This window comes from Quercus robur, chromosome 4 (assembly GCF_932294415.1).
Source record: "Quercus robur chromosome 4, dhQueRobu3.1, whole genome shotgun sequence".
NCBI lineage: Eukaryota > Viridiplantae > Streptophyta > Magnoliopsida > Fagales > Fagaceae > Quercus > Quercus robur.
Window position 1 is genome coordinate 82,489,706 of NC_065537.1, and position 21,411 is coordinate 82,511,116.

General features: G+C 36.6%; 3 protein-coding genes across 5 annotated transcripts; all 3 read left to right on the plus strand.

Annotated features, from left to right (window-relative positions):
• The first annotated feature begins 1,174 nt into the window (after positions 1-1,174).
• Positions 1,175-21,411, plus strand: LOC126723972 (disease resistance protein RPM1-like). The gene is made up of 3 exons (XM_050428004.1): positions 1,175-3,049; positions 17,676-20,108; positions 20,992-21,411. The coding sequence occupies exons 1-2, from the start codon at positions 2,580-2,582 to the stop codon at positions 20,056-20,058; spliced, it is 2,853 nt and encodes a 950-aa protein (XP_050283961.1). The 5' UTR covers positions 1,175-2,579; the 3' UTR covers positions 20,059-20,108; positions 20,992-21,411.
• Positions 8,973-13,154, plus strand: LOC126723973 (uncharacterized). Of its 3 annotated transcripts, none has more exons than XM_050428005.1 (3): positions 8,973-9,109; positions 11,009-12,008; positions 12,404-13,154. In XM_050428005.1, the coding sequence occupies exons 2-3, from the start codon at positions 11,714-11,716 to the stop codon at positions 12,943-12,945; spliced, it is 837 nt and encodes a 278-aa protein (XP_050283962.1). In that variant the 5' UTR covers positions 8,973-9,109; positions 11,009-11,713; the 3' UTR covers positions 12,946-13,154. The 3 variants fall into 3 exon arrangements, with proteins under 3 accessions (XP_050283962.1, XP_050283963.1, XP_050283964.1); XM_050428006.1 differs by having other exon boundaries at positions 11,030-12,008; XM_050428007.1 differs by having other exon boundaries at positions 11,034-12,008.
• Positions 14,602-15,140, plus strand: LOC126723975 (60S ribosomal protein L31-like). Its single transcript, XM_050428009.1, has one exon. The coding sequence runs from the start codon at positions 14,625-14,627 to the stop codon at positions 14,910-14,912; it is 288 nt and encodes a 95-aa protein (XP_050283966.1). The 5' UTR covers positions 14,602-14,624; the 3' UTR covers positions 14,913-15,140.

Below are 21,411 nucleotides of genomic sequence, written 5' to 3' on the forward strand. Positions count from 1 at the left end.
CATGAGATATTATGCACGCATAAGAGGTGGTTGTGGTTCCTTTCTCTTGTTCCCTGTTTCATCAGCCACTTTAAAGGATGTAACCAGCCTTTAGTCACTGTGAAACCCAAGAATTGTGTACCACGTAACAGCTCAGATGTTAGATGTATACATAATAGTCGATTCCATGAAAAAGTGCTTCCTTTTTTTTTCCCTTGAGAATCAAGACTCTAATTTTAATCCATGGGCGGCGTTACATGAAGGCTAGGGGGTTCAACCTAGCCCAAACAAAATTTTTATATATAAATTTTTAAAATTTTTTCATTTTGACCCCTTAAAATAAAATTTTGAACACCCCAATCCTAAATTTTGTTTGAAACCAATTGAAATAAGCTTGAAACTTCAATATGATCATCTTAATTTTAATTTCACAGTATTTTTACAATAATATGAGACAAGTTGTAATTGCTTCTTATCAGGACCCACAACTAACAATATTTTTTTATCTACATTTAACAATTGGTTATCTAGATTTTGTTGTGGAATTTTTTTGAAAGTATTGTCAGTTCCAAAAATTTTGCTCATTCATTAAAAAAAAAAAAAAGAATATTCTTTCCAAAATTCTGGCTTACCTTGCAATTGACAACGAAATGAAGTTGTTTTTCCTCATTCTCTCTATCTCGCTTTCTCACTTATATATTTTTTCTTAGTTTTTCTTTCCATCTCCAATTATCTCCAATTCCAAGAGAGTGACTATGTCTATGTGTATGGTTAAGAAGTCATTCACTTCAAAAGCAAAAACTTATATTTACTATTTTTTTTCTTAGTTTCACATTTACTCCTAGTCCTACTCCACTCCTAAGTGTGTTACTAGTCTTCTTCTTTTTTATCATATATTTTTATATAATTGATATTACATATAAATATAATAAGTTATTATTAATTTGACAAAAATGTATGACTAGTAATTTAATTATATTAGTTTATGCATTCAATAGTTGTTGTCTTACCTATTTTATAATGGTTTTAGACTATTATAAATATAGTTGTATTGTATATAATATGGAAGTTGTATCTATAGAAAAAAAAGATTAATCATTTAATTTTTTACTCACCCCTCATGACAAATGACAAATTCCTAACTCTGTTATTGCTGACCTCCCTAAAAAAAAATCCTGAAGCCGCATATATATTAATCAAGTAAAATCTAGCATGCATCTGCAAACAAAATACACTCAATATCTAGAGGAAGTGACTCCATGCTTACAATATAATCCTACGCTAAAGCTTTAAACCATGGATTGTAGTCCCTCGATCATCAAGGACTCTTCTGCTATAACCCAAAAGACATGGTGAGGAAGACCAACTACCAACTTTGTGGAACATTGGAAGTCACCAAAGCTATTGAAGCAATGTTCCCTCCTCACGTCAATGGTGTAATTTACTAGGGGTTTATTTTAATGAAGGGAATGCCGTTAGCTTTGCTCATTCTGCTTTTATACATAAAATTTGAAGTTTGCTTTCGTTGAGGCATTTTTCTCTCTCATTTTCCTTTTTATTTTTTATTTTTTTTGGTTTGCATTTTCCATTTCTGCTGTTTTAGTTTTTTGCCAAAATCTTAGCTTGGATAAGTTTGGTTCTGTATTTGTGTTGGGTGACCTGTGCAGAAAGCATCAATTACTTTGGTGAGTTTTGGTTTTCTTACACCCATTTTCACATGGGTTAGTTTAGTTTATATCTAATAAAGAATCAATTCATAATTCTAAAGTTTTTAATTAGATAGACTAAACTTGTATTTTAGTCTTTTTTATTATTAATTGATTAAATTCTGGACTTGACCTAAAACAAATTGGTACATTCGAAGTATTTGTGGAGAATTACGTAGTCTCATAGAAAAGCCTGTGAGATGATCCAATTTCTTGGGTTAGAATATCAAATAAGAGTTATATTCATTCTAAAATAGCCATTAGTCCAATAAAGCCTACTTTCAAGTTTGAAACTAAGGTCCAATGACCTCAATCCTGCAGATCAAGAAATTGTAGTCTCCACCTGGTTGGTTGAAATGAACTCACCAAAAAGTCATGAAAAGAGGCCAATTATGCAGCTTTGAGGAACTTCGATAATTCTAATAGCAGAGAGAGGAATAGGAAGGGGAGAGAATTTTGGGAATAGAAAATTCTAATAAGAGGTGGTTTATTGCTGAGGTAGTGAGGTCTCAAACTTAAGCTGACTTCAGTAAGGGAAGGTGTAACCGTAGTTAAATTGCACAATAGTAATAAACAAATAGAAAGAGCAATATTTAATCATTTGAGTTTAATGCGCGTGTACCATGACAAATAGCTTGACAAAGGTAACTACTGGTGTAGTCCACCTTACCGGCTAAGACTTTTGTCATTGCTTTTCTCATCAATAATGCAGGTTCATCATTTATCATCTTCTGTGGACTCGTTCATACATTATCTTATATTTTTTAATCTGCAATTATTCTTTGTATAGAGTGGATATTTGATCTACAGGAGCTCAACCTCAGGCAATATTTGATCACAGGGAGGAGCCAAAAATTCAGATGAAATAAACGTTGGAGTAAGAAGATAAGCTACATGGCAGAGGGGGTAGTATCCCCTCTTATCGACAAGCTGATTTCCTTGTTAAGCAGAGAAGCAACACTGCTACAGGACATCCATGAAGAAGTAGCTGACATCAAAGATGAACTGGAGAGCATTCAGTCCTTTCTCAAGGATGCAGATGCAAGGGACGCAACAGAGGAGGACATCAGCGAGGGTGTCAAAACTTGGGTGAAACAAGTAAGAGAAGTAGCTTTCCGCATAGATGTTTTCATGGACGAGTACTTGCTTCACGTGGCTCAACATCATCATCCTCATCCGCATCATGGATTCAGTAGTTTCCTTCAAAAATCTGCTCGCTTGATTACCATGTTAATACCTCACCATGAAATAGCCGTTAAAGTTCAGAAGATCAAAGCGTTGCTCCAGAAAATCAAGGAAAGAAGTGAAAAATATGGCTTCCAATCCACTGGTCTAGGATCAAGCAGTGGTGCTCGGAATGTTAGGTGGCATGACCCTCGAAAGGATTCTCTTTATCTTGATGATAGGGACGTTGTAGGAATTGAATCTCCTAGAGATGAACTGATTGGCTGGTTGGTAGGACTGTCCCATCGTACAATGGTTTCGGTGGTGGGTATGGGGGGACTAGGCAAGACCACTCTTGTGAAGAAAGTCTACGACCACCAAATGGTGAGAGGATACTTTGACTGCCATGCTTGGATCCCAGTGTCTCAATCTTACAATATTGAGGATCTACTTAGAAGCATAATAAAGCAATTTCGCGATTCCAGAAAGGAGCCTCCTCTATTGGGAATTGACGAAATGGAAGAAGAGTCGTTGGTCAATAAATTGAGAGATAATTTATGGCAAAAGAGGTATGTGGTTGTATTTGATGATGTATGGAAAATTGACTTTTGGGAGGGTATAAAACATGCCTTATTCGATAGTCATATGGGTGGTAGAATTTTGATCACAACACGTAATAGGGAGGTTACTAGTTTTTGTAAAAAATCATCACCTGTTCATGTTTACGAGTTGCAAGCACTACCTTTCAATAAAGCATGGGAGCTTTTCTGTAAGAGAGCTTTCCAATTTGATTTTGGAGGACAATGTCCCCAAGCATTGAAGAATTTGTCTGTTGACATTGTCTGGAAGTGTGAAGGATTATCACTTGCAATTGTTGCTATTGGTGGCCTTTTGTCAACTAAAGACAAGACTATCATTGAATGGAAAAACTTGCATGATAGCCTTGGCATTAAGTTTCGAAGAAATTCCTATCTTGCAAGTGTCAACAAGATTCTATCTCTAAGTTATGAAGACCTGCCTTACAACCTTAAATCTTGCTTCTTATACCTTGGTATGTATCCAGAGGACTACTTTATTAATTGTGCAAGATTGATTCGGCAATGGATAGCTGAAGGTTTTGTAAAAGAAATTGAGGGTAAAACACTAGAACAAGTTTCACGAGAATACTTGATAGAATTAATCCACAGAAACTTGGTTCAAGTATCTAAGGTTGACTCTGATGGAAAAGTTAGACGGTGCCGACTTCATGATCTCTTGCGTGAGATCATCCTCCAAAAGATGAAGGATTTGAGTTTTTGTCATAATTTCTCAAAACACAAGTCTAGCTTTGAAGGACTAACTCGACGCATGTCAGTAGACAAAGTTTCATATACTGTACTCAAGGGATTTGAGGACACTCACATTCATTCTCTTTTATTGTTCAATCTTGATGAATTGCCGAAGTTCTATATGAATACTTTTTGTGCTAATTTCAAGCTTTTGAAAGTAATGGATTTTGAAGATGCTCCACTGGATTGCATTCCTGAAGATGTGGGAAATTTATTTCACTTAAGATATTTAAGTTTGAGAAATACCAAAGTAAAAAGGCTTCCAAAATCCATAGGAAAGTTGCAAAATCTGGAGACTCTAGATCTAAAGCATTCCCTAGTGTTTGATATACCAGTTGAGATTAACATGCATCGTAAGTTGCGCCATCTTATAGCCTACCATCACGACAACCGAATAGACTTCAGTTTGGCTTGGGAAAAAGGGGTAAAGATACAAAAAGGGGTTGGGTGTTTAAAGGATTTGCAAAAGTTATGTAATGTGGAGTTGAATCATGGAGGGGTTGATCTAATTGAAGAGTTGGGAAAGTTAAGACAATTGAGGAAGCTAGGCATAAAAAATGTATCAAAGGAAGCCATGAAGGCTTTGTGTGCCTCTATTGAAAAGATGAACCACCTTCAATCACTAGATATAGCCTCAATAAGGGAAGATGAGATAATTGATTTACAATCCATTTCATCTCCACCTCAATGTCTCCAATGCCTCTACATAATAGGGCGTTTAGAGAAGTTACCAGATTGGATTCCAAAGCTTCCGCATCTAGTTAAATTAAAGATTTCTTGGTCAAGGTTGAATGAGGACCCATTGGAAGTCATTCAAAATCTTCCTAGCTTATGGAGCTCAGAATCTCACACCAAGCATACAATGGAGAGCAATTGCACTTTAAGGTAGGAGGGTTTCCAAAACTCAGGGAGCTGCGCCTTGACTGTTTAAATGCAGTGAATTCATTGCTGATAGATGAAGGAGCATTGCCTCTTCTTGAATATCTTGTCATGGGGCTTAGTACGCTACTAAAAGAGGTGCCTTCTGGAATCCAACATCTGAGAAACCTCAAAGTATTGGGAATTGTGGACTTGCCTAAAGAACTAGAAGAAAGTTTGGATCCTGAACAAGGGTCACATTACTGGATTGTTGAGCATGTTCCAGCCATTTATCTCCACCACAAGGTGCGCACAGGATATTATGGTTATGACACCCACATTCTCCATTCCAAGCATTTGATGTTGTCAAGAGTGCAAACAACCAACTAGAATGATGATCATAGCGAGAATGACAGCAACAGTATCAATGTTTTATTTGAGAAAGGTTAGTGCTAAAAAAATGGCTGTAGATTTGGTGGTAAATATTTTTCTCTCTGGTGAATAATATCATGAGAATTGTGTTGTAGATTTGTAGAGGTAGTGATGCTTTTGAATCATGAAAATATTGTGTGTTTGTAATCTTGGGTGCTTTGCCTTTCATGTTCAGAACTAAGTATCGTTGGGTTACATATAAATCCTTGATTAGGCCCCTAGGGTGAATTTTATAGAGTCTATACGTACACTAGGGGTAGCATTTGGAAGGCTGTTAGTTTTTGTCTAAATTTTTGAATACCATGTTAAGAGCCAGAGATGTGAGGTCTAATCTTAATAGCTTGCAAACTTTTAGTTTCTCTCATGTACGTCGAAATGGCAACAAGGTTACCCTTGCCTTGGCTAGGAGGGCTTGGTTGTCTTCCCCTCTGTTTGTGCGGATGGATTCTTTGCCACTAGACATCCATAATGTTGTTGTAAGCGATTTTAGATCATGATTTGATTGAAAGTATTTCAGTCTGATTCTATTTGTTAAATATTAGCAACGCGATGTGTTATACCATGTTGTGTATGCTAGAGTAGATGCGGAAGAGGAAGCATAGAGGAGGAACACTGAGAACACGAGGGTTACGTGGTTCAGCCTTGACGGCCTACATCCACGGAGGAATCCCTTAAGGGCTACATCTTTATTATATGAGAGTGTAGTACAATAACCTCCTGTATTACAATGAACCCTAACATGAGTATATATAGGTGACTAAACCCTAGACTAATAGACTTCTAGTACAAGTAGGAGACTTGACTTGCACACAAAGTAGAATTAGGGTTGGGCCTATTACATTGGGCTAATATGAATAATATATATCTCTAACACCCTCCCTCAAACTCAAGGCGGAAGCTCGATGAAGGCTTGAGGTTGGATAAGCATGAGAAGATCACTTGGAGATGCCTTGAAGAATGCCTTCGAAGAAACCACAATGAATAATATGCCAAATGTCCAATTTCGGAGCCTCAAATGCAGAAATGGAGCCCAAAATCGGAATCTACGCAAAAAACTGAGCAAGATAGGCCATTTTGGAAATTTTGACTTTTGGTCAAAAGTCAACGCAAAAGTCAAAGTCAAAGTCAACTGGTCAGAGTCAAAGTCAACAGTCAAAGTGCTCACGGGTCAGATCCGGGTGGTCCGGGTCGGGTCGGTCCGGGTCAACGACATGGTGCTGACGAGACGACACTGCTGACGTGGCTGATGACGTGTCGCTGACGTGTACTAGGGCTGACGTGGCCGTGCTTGCGTGGCTGCTGACGTGGACAGATGACGTCATCCGGTGACGTCAGATGACGCCAGCAGGAGTTTTCCGGCGCGTGGAATGCACGTGACAGCGTCACCGGCGCGTGGAGGAGAAGCCAGAAACCCAGGTGGCGCGTGGAGGCGCGTGCAGCGGCCGTTGAAGACGATATTTCTTCCGTAGGTAGATCGGTGGTCGACATGGCCGATTGGACGGCGCGTGTGGCCAAAGGATGAGCTGAAGTGATGAATCTGAGACGGCGCGTGGGAAGTTTTCCGGAGGCTTCTGCGGCTCGTGGAGGCGCGTGGAAAGGATTTGGGTGACCGGATTTCTGGGTTTTGGTCACGAGAGATCTTGGAACAAGCCTGTGGTGTTGGTTTCATCAGGCGAGGCTTGGATTTGCGCAGATCTGAGATTGATGTCACGGGTTTGCTTGAGTTTGTGGATCTTGGACACAGCACTGCGCCACGGTGGCTGCGAGATGCCGTGGAGTCTAGATCCAGCAGACAAGCATGTGTGACTTCTGTTGGCGATGTGCACATGAGAATCTTCTTTGTTCGCTAGAGATATTTGTTTGATGCCAAGAACGGAGTTTGGCTCTGATACCATGTTAAATATTAGCAACGCGATGTGTTATACCATGTTGTGTATGCTAGAGTAGATGCGGAAGAGGAAGCATAGAGGAGGAACACTGAGAACACGAGGGTTACGTGGTTCAGCCTTGACGGCCTACATCCACGGAGGAATCCCTTAAGGGCTACATCTTTATTATATGAGAGTGTAGTACAATAACCTCCTGTATTACAATGAACCCTAACATGAGTATATATAGGTGACTAAACCCTAGACTAATAGACTTCTAGTACAAGTAGGAGACTTGACTTGCACACAAAGTAGAATTAGGGTTGGGCCTATTACATTGGGCTAATATGAATAATATATATCTCTAACACTATTAAAATAAAATGTTAAGAGCCAGAGAACTAGTAACTCCTTGTCAAGCCAATCCTTGACAAAGTGCTTCTAGGTGCACCTCACCTCTTTTTAAAGTGTGGGAGTCGTCAAATTCTTAATTTTTCTCTTGAGTAGATACACATCACCAAAAGTTTGTCATTTTTGGTACACATGTAGACAACTCCTTGTCAAGCCAATCCTTAAGCTCTTTTATTATTAGCTTCATTGAGAAACTATAATCTTAAAATAGATGCCACTCTACAAGGCTTCATTTGTTCCTGATTCTTTGAGGTATCCTAGCTAATGGATTGTTGTTTGGACAACTCTAAGTAACTTTTCAATTTTGCCAATCCAATGTGCAGCACTTTCAAGAAGATGGCTCCAAAGGCCATAAAGGAAATCAGGAAGTTTGCCCAAAAGGCCATGGGAACAACTGATGTCAGAGTTGATGTTGATTGTTAAGCTTAACAAATAACAAGCATGTCTGTAGCCATGGGATTCAGAGTGTGCCAAGGAGAGTTCGAGTCCGCATTGCGCATAACAGAAATGATGAAGAAGATGCAAAGGAGGAGTTTTTCTCACTAGTCACTGTTGCAGAGATCCCTCCAGAGGGCTTAAACGGGTTGGGCACCATTGTATTTATGTTAACAGAGTTCTTATTTCTACAAAATTTGGGTTACTATAAATTTCTCTTTAGAATTTTATGAATCATCATGCAATATCAATTAAATTATTATTTAGTTAACCTTATTTCATATCTCTATTTTATATTCTTTCTTTTATATGTGTGAGCTGTGCATATGTGGAAGAGAGAAACGTAAAAGAAAAAATTATGTATAATTTCCTAGATATTGTACCTTGAGTTTTTTCAACTAAATAGTCATGTAATTATATTAACTAATTCAATTAAAACAATATTATCTTTAAATAATTTGTATCTTTTGATCAATATAACCACATAATCAAATTCAATCTAAAAATATAATACCTAAAGACAATAACTTTTACTTACGGGAAAGTTTAAGGATATAATTTTAATTTGTGTCACAATTATGACATGGATGACTCTCGTTCTACTATTAATTGAGAAAAAATGGTGGTTTATCTGTAACTGATTGTCATGTGATGTGTTGACTAGTTCTAGTTGGGCAAGTTGTGACAAATGATGTTGTCCTGTAAGAGCTGTTTGACCTTTACAACAGTAACAGCACATGTTAAATTCATTTCAAACACCCCTGCTTTAAGAAAAAATCAACAAACCCTCGTATACTCTCTCCCCAGTGGACTTCGTGAGTGTATGCATATCAGCATATATATAAGGCTAAACACACTGTCAGAGCCGCAACAAAACAAACCCCAGCAGCGAAACACTTCATAAAACTCACGAGACATAGCTCCAATGGTACTCTCTCTCTCTCTCTCTCTCTCCGTATATATAATATGTGTATGGAATGTGTTCAGCCTTGATGTATATCTTATGCTAAAGTTTGATTTCTTACAATTTTTGTATCCCAATGAGGAAAAGTTTAGTAATCTGAAAATGGTGCACGGAATTTATACCACAAAAAAGAAAGAAACATGGGGCTCCCTTTTGCAAGCTTGTTGCAGAGGTTGAGGAACCACGGTTTCGTGCCCTGCGAGGTAGATACTAGGCATTCTGAGGGATCTTTTGATTTTGATTTCTTTTTTAACATGGGTATAGGGATGTTAAATAATTATTACTCTCCTTTTTATTTTTATTATTTTTATTTTTTATTTATTTGTCCTTTTTTTTTAATAAAGATTTTTCCTCTAAATCTATTTTTAATTATATAAAATAGTGATATTTACTTCTTTTAGTGTCCGTTTGAGTTACAATTGCAATTTAAAAATACAGTTATTTTAATTAGTAAAATTTGTGAAAAATGTTGTTGTGAAAAACTATATATAACAAAAAAAAAGAAGGGGAAAAACACCCCCAGGTATGTGACCATTGTCATGTATTTAGCTCACACAACTGGGTTTTAGTAAGACATTTAGCTTGGGGTTGGGGATACTATGTTTTGTGCAAGTGTGTGTTGAGTTCAACATTAAGCGTATATGAGGTTGATTTGGGCTATATAAGCAATTACGAGGAATCTTAATTGTAACTAGACTAGGTATAACTCTAGATGTGATTAGAGCTTTCCTCAAGTCATGACAGGAGGAATGATCATTTTGTTGGAAAGGGTTGGATAGTGCCACTGAGTCATAAAGTTCTTGGCAAAATTGCATGAGATTTAAATCTGGTTTTATATACTTTGCTTTGCTGGCTTTGTTAATTGGTTATTAAAATCTATCTTTGAAGTAGGCTATGTTCGAACTTAGAACCAAATATAGTTTGGTACTACAATTGTATCTGTATTTCCTTGTACTGTTTATACCTAACTTTTGTACAACTATTGGCAATTTGACATAAAATTATATAGAGCATATTTTTCTCAAGTTTATTTATCTATTCATTTATTTTGAGTTATGGTCCTAAGGAGAGTGAGAAGGCAAAGTTTGAACTAGTGACCTTTACTTCATGGTCTTTAGTTCTACTCTTCGGGGTATTTTTTCCTCTCTCAATTGTCTTAGAGGTTGAATCACTAGTTGGAATTTGGTTTTTCTTAGTTTACATATCTTTGAATTGGACTGATAATGTTGTTGTTAAAGAGTGTCATTACTCAATATTCATAATGTAAGTCATAGACTAGCTTCTCAAGTACGGTAATTGAGTTAGTTAGATTAATTTGGAAGTCCAGAACAGGCTTAGTTTATATATTAGTCTATTGAACTATGTGATGGATAACAGTTTGCAAACAAGGGTGCTGAAATAAACTCCTAATGGGTTTATAACTATCAGATAAGTAATAGCTATTACAAGCCTTTTCCCTATGTATATATAGTTCATAGCTAGGTGGAATTTTGATTTTTGAAGCATTGAGAACAATGGAAAACTTTTGTTTTTGCTTTATGGAAATATCGGCAGTCTGATAGTCTTATGGTGAAACTCTCTTGAAGAATTTATCAATGAACTTTGGCTCAATCCTCTTACTACAATAATACGAAGATGGTGAGGTCATGACCTCAAAAGAATCAAAGCTTACTGGGGTGTGTGTGTGTAAATTACGACCCCACCCCCTCAAAAAATAAAGGAAGAAAAGAAAGAATAAGTTGTTTGTAGTAATAACTGATTAAATTATCGATTTAATAACTGATTATATTCAAAATTATCAATTTAATTTTTGTTGAAGTCCAAACACCAAAGTCCTATGTTGATGATATCTTATCTAACTAGGCTGCTGTACCTTTTTTAAAGCTAGAGATGGAAGGACACCTTCAAAACTCTCCTAAACAAGGGTATCCTGCTTACAGAGAGGATGAAAACATTGAAAAGTGTGTCTTGGGCCTTGGAACTACACTGGTTGCTACAATTGAGGAAGCAAAAGATAGGATTTCTCAAATAGAACATATATTCTGCAGTTAGATCTTCCCTACTTTCCAATTGAAATCCGAAAACCTGCAGAATTTTTTTCCTGAGGGCAAGAAAGCCAGGGAAGATGCATGTAAAGAAAAGGAAAATGATCTTATACTTCCAATAGAAAGACTTCAACACAAAAAGCAACAAGCCCTTGAAGAGAACCAGTCTCTCAAGCTTGAATGGGGTACTTGCCAAAATGAAATGTCAACTACTTGAGATTGATGGGCGAATGGAATTGCAGAATAGATTTGTGCATTTGGTTCCTGAAAGCAACTCTGCTATTGTAAATAAGGGAAAACAACTTCTAGAGTATGAAAAAGGACAAAAGAGCTTCTTGCCGAAGTGAATGGCGATGAGCGAAAAAGTAAATGAGCTCCAAGATGAGCTTAGAAGAAGGAAGAAAAAGTAGTAGAGGGGAAGAAGTTGGTGCAAACATTAGCCAAAGATAATGAATGGCTTAACTCTAAATTTTCAGTTGATTATCAGCTGTTGAGAGATAATAAAAACGAGAATAATATACTTATGGCCGAATTGGAACATTTCAAAGATAAAGCTGGTAGACTCCAAGAGGAGCTTCAGAAAAAGACTCATGAGTTTGAGGAAGGAAGACAATTACGAGCGCAATCGCAGCAACAGATTGTTTGGAATGACACTGAAATGTCAAAGAACAAACAGTGTTTGAAGGAGTACGAGGAAGATAATAACCTGCTGATGGACAAAATTATTGGTTTAAAATTGAAAAATAATGAATTGATGGTAAATCATGGAGGTGAAAGTGGTGAGGTGGCAGAAGGAAGGGATTCAATAACTTCACCTGGTAAGACTGCTTTTCTTCTTTATTGTTTTTCTTTTAAACTTTATCTTTTATCTCTATAATTGTAAATCATAAGTAGCTGCATTAAGTTTGGTGAAGTTTCTTATAATCTTCTGGCACTTCCGGTCTGATTTAAAAGTGGATTATGTAGTGGGTTGTCACTTCACATAAGTTCCGGATTTGTTTGAATTTGTGAATGTTGCTCATTTGTGATTGTGGTTAGTTCAGCTTAGACCCACAATTGGCTATATTAGAATTGCATTCAAATGATTAAATTAATTCTTTTGTAACAGCTTAAGTTTACGGACAACTGGGTAGTTTATCATGGTATATCATAATAGATGTTGTGTTGCTTTCATTGTTTCTAAACTATTATTATCTATTGCCTGGTATTGTAGATCATGGAAACAAAGTTTCAGACACTTCTGAGGCTCCTTGTGACACAGCTGAAGTGAATAACATCTGTTTTAATGGAAGCTTGGAGGATGTGAAAGAAGCCAACTTAATTCAAGCCACAAGCTCCAACTCTCCTACTTCTAGTTTCCTCATTGAATCAAATTCTCCCTCCAATGTAAAATTTGGCACATTTTCTGGCACAAAGCGGGCTGCACCCTGTTCGAGAAATACATGGTTCCTTCAATGCCTTGTGGAAAAAGTTGACGAGCTCGAAGATGAGCTTACAGGAAAGAAACAACAAGTAGCCGATGGAAAGGTGTTTGCACAAAATTTAGTCAAAAAGATTGATTGGCTTCTCTCAAAAACTTCAAATAATCTACATCTATTGAGAGAGAATATAGAAGACAAGGAATTACTTATGTCCAAATTGGAATGCTTGGAAGATAAAGTTGGTATACTCCAACAGGAGCTTCAGAAGAAGAGTCATGAGGTTGAGGAGGGAAGCAAATTACAAAACCAATTACTTAAAACAGGTTTTGGCTAACACTGAAATGTCAAAGTACAAAGCGAAGTTGGAGGAATGTGAGAGGTGCTTCATGTGGAAACTATAATTAGTTTAGAAGGGAAAAGTAATGAGTTGCAAGTAAATCATGGAGAAAGGAGTGAGGTATAAACCTGTTAGCTTGGATGAATTTCATTATTAGACATATTGACTTGATTTTGTGACCTATAATGTTATGGCATAGTAATCAACTGCAAATCTGAACTTTTAACTATTCCCCAAGACCCCAGCCATGGTGCTTGCTGCTTAGAAGATCATTATCAAATGATGTAAATTTTGATAGGCAGTGTACTATTTTCAGGATGAAAGTTTGAGCTTTGTGTTATGGTTGAATGTAGAGTGACAACCATGAAATCGGTACTTGTTAAATTTTCAGGATGAAATTGTGATTTTCTATAAATAACAAAAATCAAATTGTATTTCAAAATTTTTTTTTTTTGGGGGGTTGGGGGGGTCATCAAGGATTGCAGTTCCAGTAAAGATAGAGCGGGAGTGAGTTTTAAGGGTATTTAAAACTTTTTATCAAAATTTACCATGTTTTGGCAATTTTACTAACCTTAATTTTGGATGAGTAATGCTACCGGCACAAACTTTTTTACCACATCTTTACAAAATTTAAATGTAGCAATTTTTACTAGTTCTCATTTTTTGTAACTTTAGCCTTTTCCATTTTGGATAGAGGGAGAGTAAAAAAAAAAGGAGGGGGTAGATCATCGTAACACATTGAAAATTGGTGTATTTTGGCCATCTTTCCATCTTGCTTCTCTCCATCTACATAACCTAAAAAGTTTCTTCTTGCCTTTAAAATTGAAAAACACTTTAAAAGTAAAAATAATTTATAGTTTCTCTTAAAGAGGCTATTTGGTTTGAGAAAAAAAGAGGTGTTTTATGTATTAATTTTCAGTTTCTATGAGACCCACCACGAAAAAAAAAAAAGGGTTTGGTTTGCAAATTTGTTTTCAATTTTTATTTTCAATATCCTAAAAAGTAGGCTGTTGCTTATTCTAAAAAATATCCTAAAAAGTAGACTTAAATGCTAAAAATGAATACACATTTAGGGTGTTTTTAGAGTATGTGAAAATGAATACATTGACATTCTCATTATATTGTTGAAAACGGCTAGGACCCACCAAAGAAGAGCTTAAATGAAAAAAGTTCTTTTTCCTAAAATAAAGAACAAGTGCCAAATCAGAGAAGGGTGTATTTTGTACTCAAATTTTGTATTCAAAAGAATCAAAACAGGTTTAGAACATAATACTCTAAGTTCTTTAGTGCACTTTTCCAACTTTAAATTGAAATAATGAACATAAAAATCTTGTAATTTTTCCCATCATTTTTTTTAATGAATTTGATTATTAAAATGGTTTAATTTATCAAATAAAGCAAATACTAAGATCTATTTAGATACGACTTATTGTTGAAAACTGAAAACTTGTTACTAAAAATACTGTAACAAAATAATTTTTAAACTATGAATAGTATCTTGGGACCAGTCTATAGACTCTACAAAGCTTTTTCTGTTTCTTAAAATCTTTTATGTTTTACCATCTACTCACTGCTCTTTCTGTCCTTGCTGTTGTTGATTCTTTGATGTATCCTAGTTAGCTAATGCATTGTATTTTGGACACCTCTATGTAACCTTTCCACATTTTTCCAATCCCATGTGCGGCACTTTCAAGAAGAAGGCTCCAAAGGCCATAAAGGAAATCAGGAAGTTTGCCCAAAAGGCCATGGGAGCAACTGACGTCAGGGTGGATGTTAAGCTTAACAAGCATGTCTGGAGCCGTGGGATTAGGAGTGTGCCAAGAAGAGTTCGTGTCCGCATTGCCCGTAAGAGAAATGACGAAGAAGACGCGAAGGAGGAATTCTTCTCACTAGTCACTGTTGCAGAGATCCCTCCAGAGGGCTTAAAGGGTTTGGGCACCAAGGTCATTGAGGAAGAAGACTAAACTATAGCCTACTTCCCTAGATCATGGTTAGGTTGCTCCAATTTTGGCTACACTTGTTTCAGAGATTTTTTTTGTTTTGTTTGGCTTTGGATTTTCTTGGGACCATCTCCAGTGGAGAGAGAAGCATTATGGAATTTTATTTGATCTATTTATTCACCCAGTTCAAGTTATCAGTCTTTCAATGAGAACTTATAAATTGTGTTATGATGTGAAACATAGTTTATGTTATATTCCCATGGCCTCTGCTTCTGAATTTGTAGCCAAATGCAAATGCTGTATTACTGTGATGTTTTGAAGATAATGGAGTCAAGGACTGATTATGTTTGTTAAAATGTTAATCCATCATATTATAGCATTAGGATGCCGTTTGTAGCCTGTAGTATGTAACTGATGTTTCCCTCTCACAATAGTCTCACATTGTGTCATATAGCCCTGTGGGACTTACAATTTGTGACAAGGGTATACACATGTATTGCATGAGATACCTTGCACGCATAAGAGGTGGTTGTGGTTCCTTTCTTTTGTTCCCTGATTCATCAGCCACTTTAGAGGATATAACCAGCCTTTAGTCATTGTGGCTAGGCTAAAGTTCCTTTGAACTCCTATCTAGAAACCCAAGAATTGTGTACCACCTATCAGCTCAGATGTTGATGAATACCATTTTGGTCATGAACAGGTTAAATATTTGTAAGCTTCATTTGTTTTGATGTAAATGTAATTGTGTAGGACATATAACTTAGAAGATCTTATACTGTTTTCCAATTGAATTACTTTATTTTTTAAAAAGTCTTGGTGTACCAAATCATCATCAAATGCTTGCTAATGTCAGTCAAATAATAGTCGATTCCATGAAAAAACACCTTTTTTTTTCTTTTTTTTTTTCTTGAGAATCAAGACTGTAATTTTAATCAAGCAAAAACTAGCTTGCATCTGCAAACAAAATACGCTCAATATCTAGAGGAACTCACATCATCCGTACAATATAATCTATACTAAAGCCTTAAACTATGGATTATAGACCCTGGATCATTAGGGACCCTTTTGCTATAACCCAAAATTGGTGAGGAAGGCCAACTACCAACTTTGTGGAACATTGGAAGTCACCAAAACTATTGAAGCAATGTTTTCTCCTCACACCAATGTTGTATTTTACTAGGGGTGTATTTTAATGAAGGGATTGCCGTTAGCTCATTCTACTTTTATAGATAAAATTCAAAGTTTGCTTTCGTTAAGGTATTTTTCTCTCTCATTTTCCTTTTTATTTTTTGTTTTGTATTTTCCATTTCAGCTGTTTTAGTTTTGTGCCAAAATCTTAGCTTGGATAAGTTTGGTTCTGTATTTGTGTTGGGTGACCTGTGCAGAAAGCATAAGTTTCTTTGGTGAGTTTTGGTTTTCTTACACCCATTTTCACATGAGTTAGTTTAGTTTATATCTAATAAAGAATCAATTCATAATTCTAAAATTTTTAATTAGATAGACTAAACTTGTATTTTAGTCTTTTTTATTATTAATTGATTAAATTCTGGACTTGAGCTAAAACAAAATTGGTACATTCGAAGTTTTTGTGGAGAATTACGCAGTCTTGTAGAAGAGCCGTGAATTTATCAAATCTCTTGGGTTAGAATATCAAATTAGAGTTATATTCATTCTAAAATAGCCATTAGTCAAATAAAGCCTACTTTCAAGTTTGAAATAAGGTCCAATGATCTCAATCCTGCAGATCAAGAAATTGTAGTTTCCACCTGGTTGGTTGAAATGAACACACCAAAAAGTCATGAAAATAGGCCAATTATGCAGCATTGAGGAAATTAGATAATTCTAATAGCAGGGAGAGGAATAGGAAGGAGAGAGAATTTTGGGAATAGAAAATTCTAATAAGAGGTGGTTTATTGCTGAGGTAGTGAGGTCTCAAACTTAAGTTGACTTCAGTAAGGGAAGGTTTAACCGTAGTTATATTGCACAATAGTAATAAACAACTAAAAAGAGCAATATTTAATCATATGAGTTTAATGAGCGTGTACCATGACAAATAGCTCGACAAAGGTAACTACTGGTGTAGTCCACCTTACTGGCTAGGACTTTTATCGTTGCTTTTCTCATCAATAATGCAGGTTCATCATTTATCATCTTCTGTGTACTCATTCATACATTATCTTATATTTTTTAATCTGTAATTATTCTTTGTATAGAGTGGATATTTGATCTACAGGAGCTTAACCTCAGGCAATATTTGATCACAGGGAGGAGCCAAAAATTCAGATGAAATAAACGTTGGAGTAAGAAGATAAGCTACATGGCAGAGGGGGTAGTATCCACTCTTATCGACAAGCTGATTTCCTTGTTAAGCGAAGAAGCAACACTGCTACAGGACATCCATGAAGAAGTAGCTGACATCAAAGATGAACTGGAGAGCATTCGGTCCTTTCTCAAGGATGCAGATGCAAGGGCCGCAGCAGAGGAGGACATCAGCGAGGGTGTCAAAACTTGGGTGAAACAAGTAAGAGAAGGAGCTTTCCGCATAGATGTTTTCATGGACGAGTACTTGCTTCACGTGGCTCAACATCATCATCCTCATCCGCGTCATGGATTCCGTAGTTTCCTCCAAAAATCTGCTCGCTTGATTACCATGTTAATACCTCATCACGAAATAGCTGTTAAAGTTCAAAAGATCAAAGCATTGCTCCAGAAAGTCAAGGAAAGAAGTGAAAAATATGGCTTCCAATCCACTGGCCTAGGATTAAGCAGTAGTGCTCGGAATGTTAGGTGGCATGACCCTCGAAAGGATTCTCTTTATCTTGATGATAGGGACGTTGTAGGAATTGAATCTCCTAGAGATGAATTGATTGGCTGGTTGGTAGAAGGACCGTCTCATCGTACAGTGGTTTCGGTGGTGGGAATGGGGGGACTAGGCAAGACCACTCTTGTGAAGAAAGTCTATGACCACCAAATGGTGAGAAGATACTTTGACTGTCATGCTTGGATCCCAGTGTCTCAATCTTACAATATTGAGGATCTACTTAGAAGCATAATAAAGCAATTTCGCGATTCCAGAAAGGAGCCTCCTCTATTGGGAATTGACGCAATGGAAGAAGAGTCATTGGTAAATAAATTGAGAGAGTACTTATGGCAAAAGAGGTATGTGGTTGTATTTGATGATGTATGGAAAATTGACTTTTGGGAGGGTATAAAACATGCCTTACTTGATAGTCATATGGGTGGTAGAATTTTGATCACAACACGTAATAGGGAGGTTGCTAGTTTTTGTAAAAAATCATCACTTGTTCATGTTTATGAGTTGCAAGCACTACCTTTCAATAAGGCATGGGAGCTTTTCTGCAAGAGAGCTTTCCAATTTGATTTTGGAGGACTGTGTCCCCAAGCATTGAAGAATTTGTCTGTTGACATTGTCAAGAAGTGTGAAGGATTACCACTTGCAATTGTTGCTATTGGTGGCCTTTTGTCAACCAAAGACAAAACTGTCATTGAATGGCAAAACTTACATGATAGCCTTGGCTTTGAGTTTGGAAGAAATCCCCATCTTGCAAGTGTCAACAAGATTCTATCTCTAAGTTATGAAGACTTGCCTTACAACCTTAAATCTTGCTTTTTATACCTTGGTATGTACCCAGAGGACTACCCTATTAATAGTGCAAGATTGATTCGGCAATGGATAGCTGAAGGTTTTGTAAAAGAAACTGAGGGTAAAACACTAGAACAAGTTTCCCAAGAATACTTGATAGAATTAATCCACAGAAACTTGGTTCAAGTATCTAAGGTTGACTCTGATGGAAAAGTTAGACAGTGTCGACTCCATGATCTTTTGCGTGAGATCATCCTCCAAAAGATGAAGGATTTGAGTTTTTGTTATAATTTCTCAAAACACGAGTCTAGCTTTGAAGGACTAACTCGACGCATGTCAGTAGACAAAGTTTCATATGCTGTACTTAAGGGATTTGAGGACACTCACATTCATTCTCTTTTATTGTTCAATCTTGATGAATTGCCAAAGTTCTATATGAATAATTTTTGTGCTAATTTCAAGCTTTTGAAAGTATTGGATTTTGAAGATGCTCCACTGGACTGCATTCCTGAAGATGTGGGAAATTTATTTCACTTAAGATATTTAAGTTTGAGAAATACCAAAGTAAAAATGCTTCCAAAATCCATAGGAAAGTTGCAAAATCTAGAGACTCTAGATCTAAAGCAGTCACTAGTGTTTGAAATACCAGTTGAGATTAACATGCTTCATAAGTTGCGCCATCTTATAGCCTACCATCGCAACAACCAAATATATTTCAGTTTGGCTTGGGAAAAAGGGGTAAAGATACAAAAAGGGGTTGGGTGTTTAAAGAACTTGCAAAAGTTATGTGTTGTGGAGTTGAATCATGGAGGGGTTGATCTAATTGAAGAGTTGGGAAAGTTGAGACAATTGAGGCAGCTTGGCATAAAAAATGTATCAAAGGAAATCATGATGGTTTTGTGTGCCTCTATTGAAAAGATGAACCACCTTCAATCACTATATATAGCCTCAATAAGGGAAGATGAGATAATTGATTTACAATTCATTTCATCTCCACCTCAATGTCTCCAACGCCTCTACATAATAGGGCGTTTAGAGAAGTTACCAGATTGGATTCCAAAGCTTCAACATCTAGCTAAATTAACGATTTGTTGGTCAAGGTTGAATGAGGACCCATTGGAAGTCATTCAAAATCTACCTAGCTTATGGAAGCTCATAATCGCATACCAAGCATACAATGGAGAGCAATTGCACTTTAAGGTAGGAGGGTTTCCAAAACTAAAGGTGCTACAACTTGTCAGTTTAAATGCAGTGCATTCATTGTTGATAGATGAAGAAGCATTGCCTCTTCTTGAAGATCTTCTCATTGGGCTTAGTCCGCTACTAAAAGAGGTGCCTTTTGGAATCCAACATCTGAGAAACCTCAAAGTATTGGGAATTTTGGACTTGCCTAAAGAATTAGAAGAAAGTTTGGATCCTGAACAAGGGTCACATTACTGGATTGTTGAGCATGTTCCAGCCATTTATCTCCACCACAAGGTGCGCACAGGAATTTATGGCTATGACACCCACATTCTCCGTTCCAAGCATTTGATGCTGTCGAGTGCAAACAACCAACTAGAATGATGATCATAACGAGAATGACAGCAACAGTATCAATGTTTTAGTTGAGAAAGGTTAGTGATAAAAAAATGGTTGTAGATTTGGGGTAAATATTTTTTTCTCTCTGGTGAATAATATCATGAGAGTTGTGTTGTAGATTTGTAGAGGTAGTGATGCTTTTGAATCATGAAAATATTGTGTGTTTGTAATCTTGGGTGCTTTGCCTTTCATGTTCAGAACTAAGTATCGTTGGGTTACATAGAAATCCTTGATTAGGCCCCTAGGGTGAATTTTATGGAGTCTATACGTACACTAGGGGTAGCATTTGGAAGGCTGTTAGTTTTGTCTAAATTTTTGAATACAATGTTAAGAGCCAGAGATGTGAGGTCTAATGTTAATAGCCTGCAAACTTTTAGTTTCTCTCATGTGCGTCGAAATGGCAACAAGGTTACCCTTGCCTTGGCTAGGAGAGCTTGGTTGTCTTCCCTTCTGTTTGTGCGGATGGATTCTTTGCCACCAGCCATTCATAATGTTGTTGTAAATGATTTTAGATCATGATTTGATTGAAAGTATTTCAGACTGATTCTATTAAAATAAAATGTTAAAGAGCCAGAGAACTAGTAACTCCTTGTCAAGCCAATCCTTGACAAAGTGCTTCTAGGTGCACCTCACCTCCTTTTAAAGTGTGGGAGTTGTCAAATTCTTAATTTTTCTCTTGAGTAGATACACATCACCAAAAGTTGGATGTCATTTTTGGTATACATGTAGACGACTCCTTGTCAAGCCAATCCTTAAGCTCTTTTATTATTTGCTTCATTGAGAAACTATAATCTTAAAATAGATGCCACTCTACAAGGCTTCATTTGTTCCTGATTCGTTGATGTATCCCAGTTAGCTAATGGGTTGTTGTTTGGACAACTCTAAGTAACCTTTCAATTTTGCCAATCCAATGTGCAGCACTTTCACTTTCAAGAAGATGGCTCCAAAGGCCATATAGGAAATCAGGAAGTTTGCCCAAAAGGCAATGGGAACAACTGATGTCAGAGTGGATGTTAATTGTTAAGCTTAACAAGCATGTCTGGAGCCATGGGATTCAGAGTGTGCCAAGGAGAGTTCGTGTCCGCATTGCGCGTAACAGAAATGAAGAAGATGAGGAGTTTTTCTACACTAGTCACTGTTGCAGAGATCCCTCCAAAGGGCCTAAAGGGGTTGGGCACCATTGTATTTATGTTACAGAGTTGTTATTTCTACAAAATTTGGGTTACTGTTGTTTCTTAATACCTCAAGGAGCTTCCTATAAATTTCTCTTTAGAATTTTATTAAATCATCATGCAATATCAATTAAATTATTATTTAGTTAACCTTATTTCATATCTC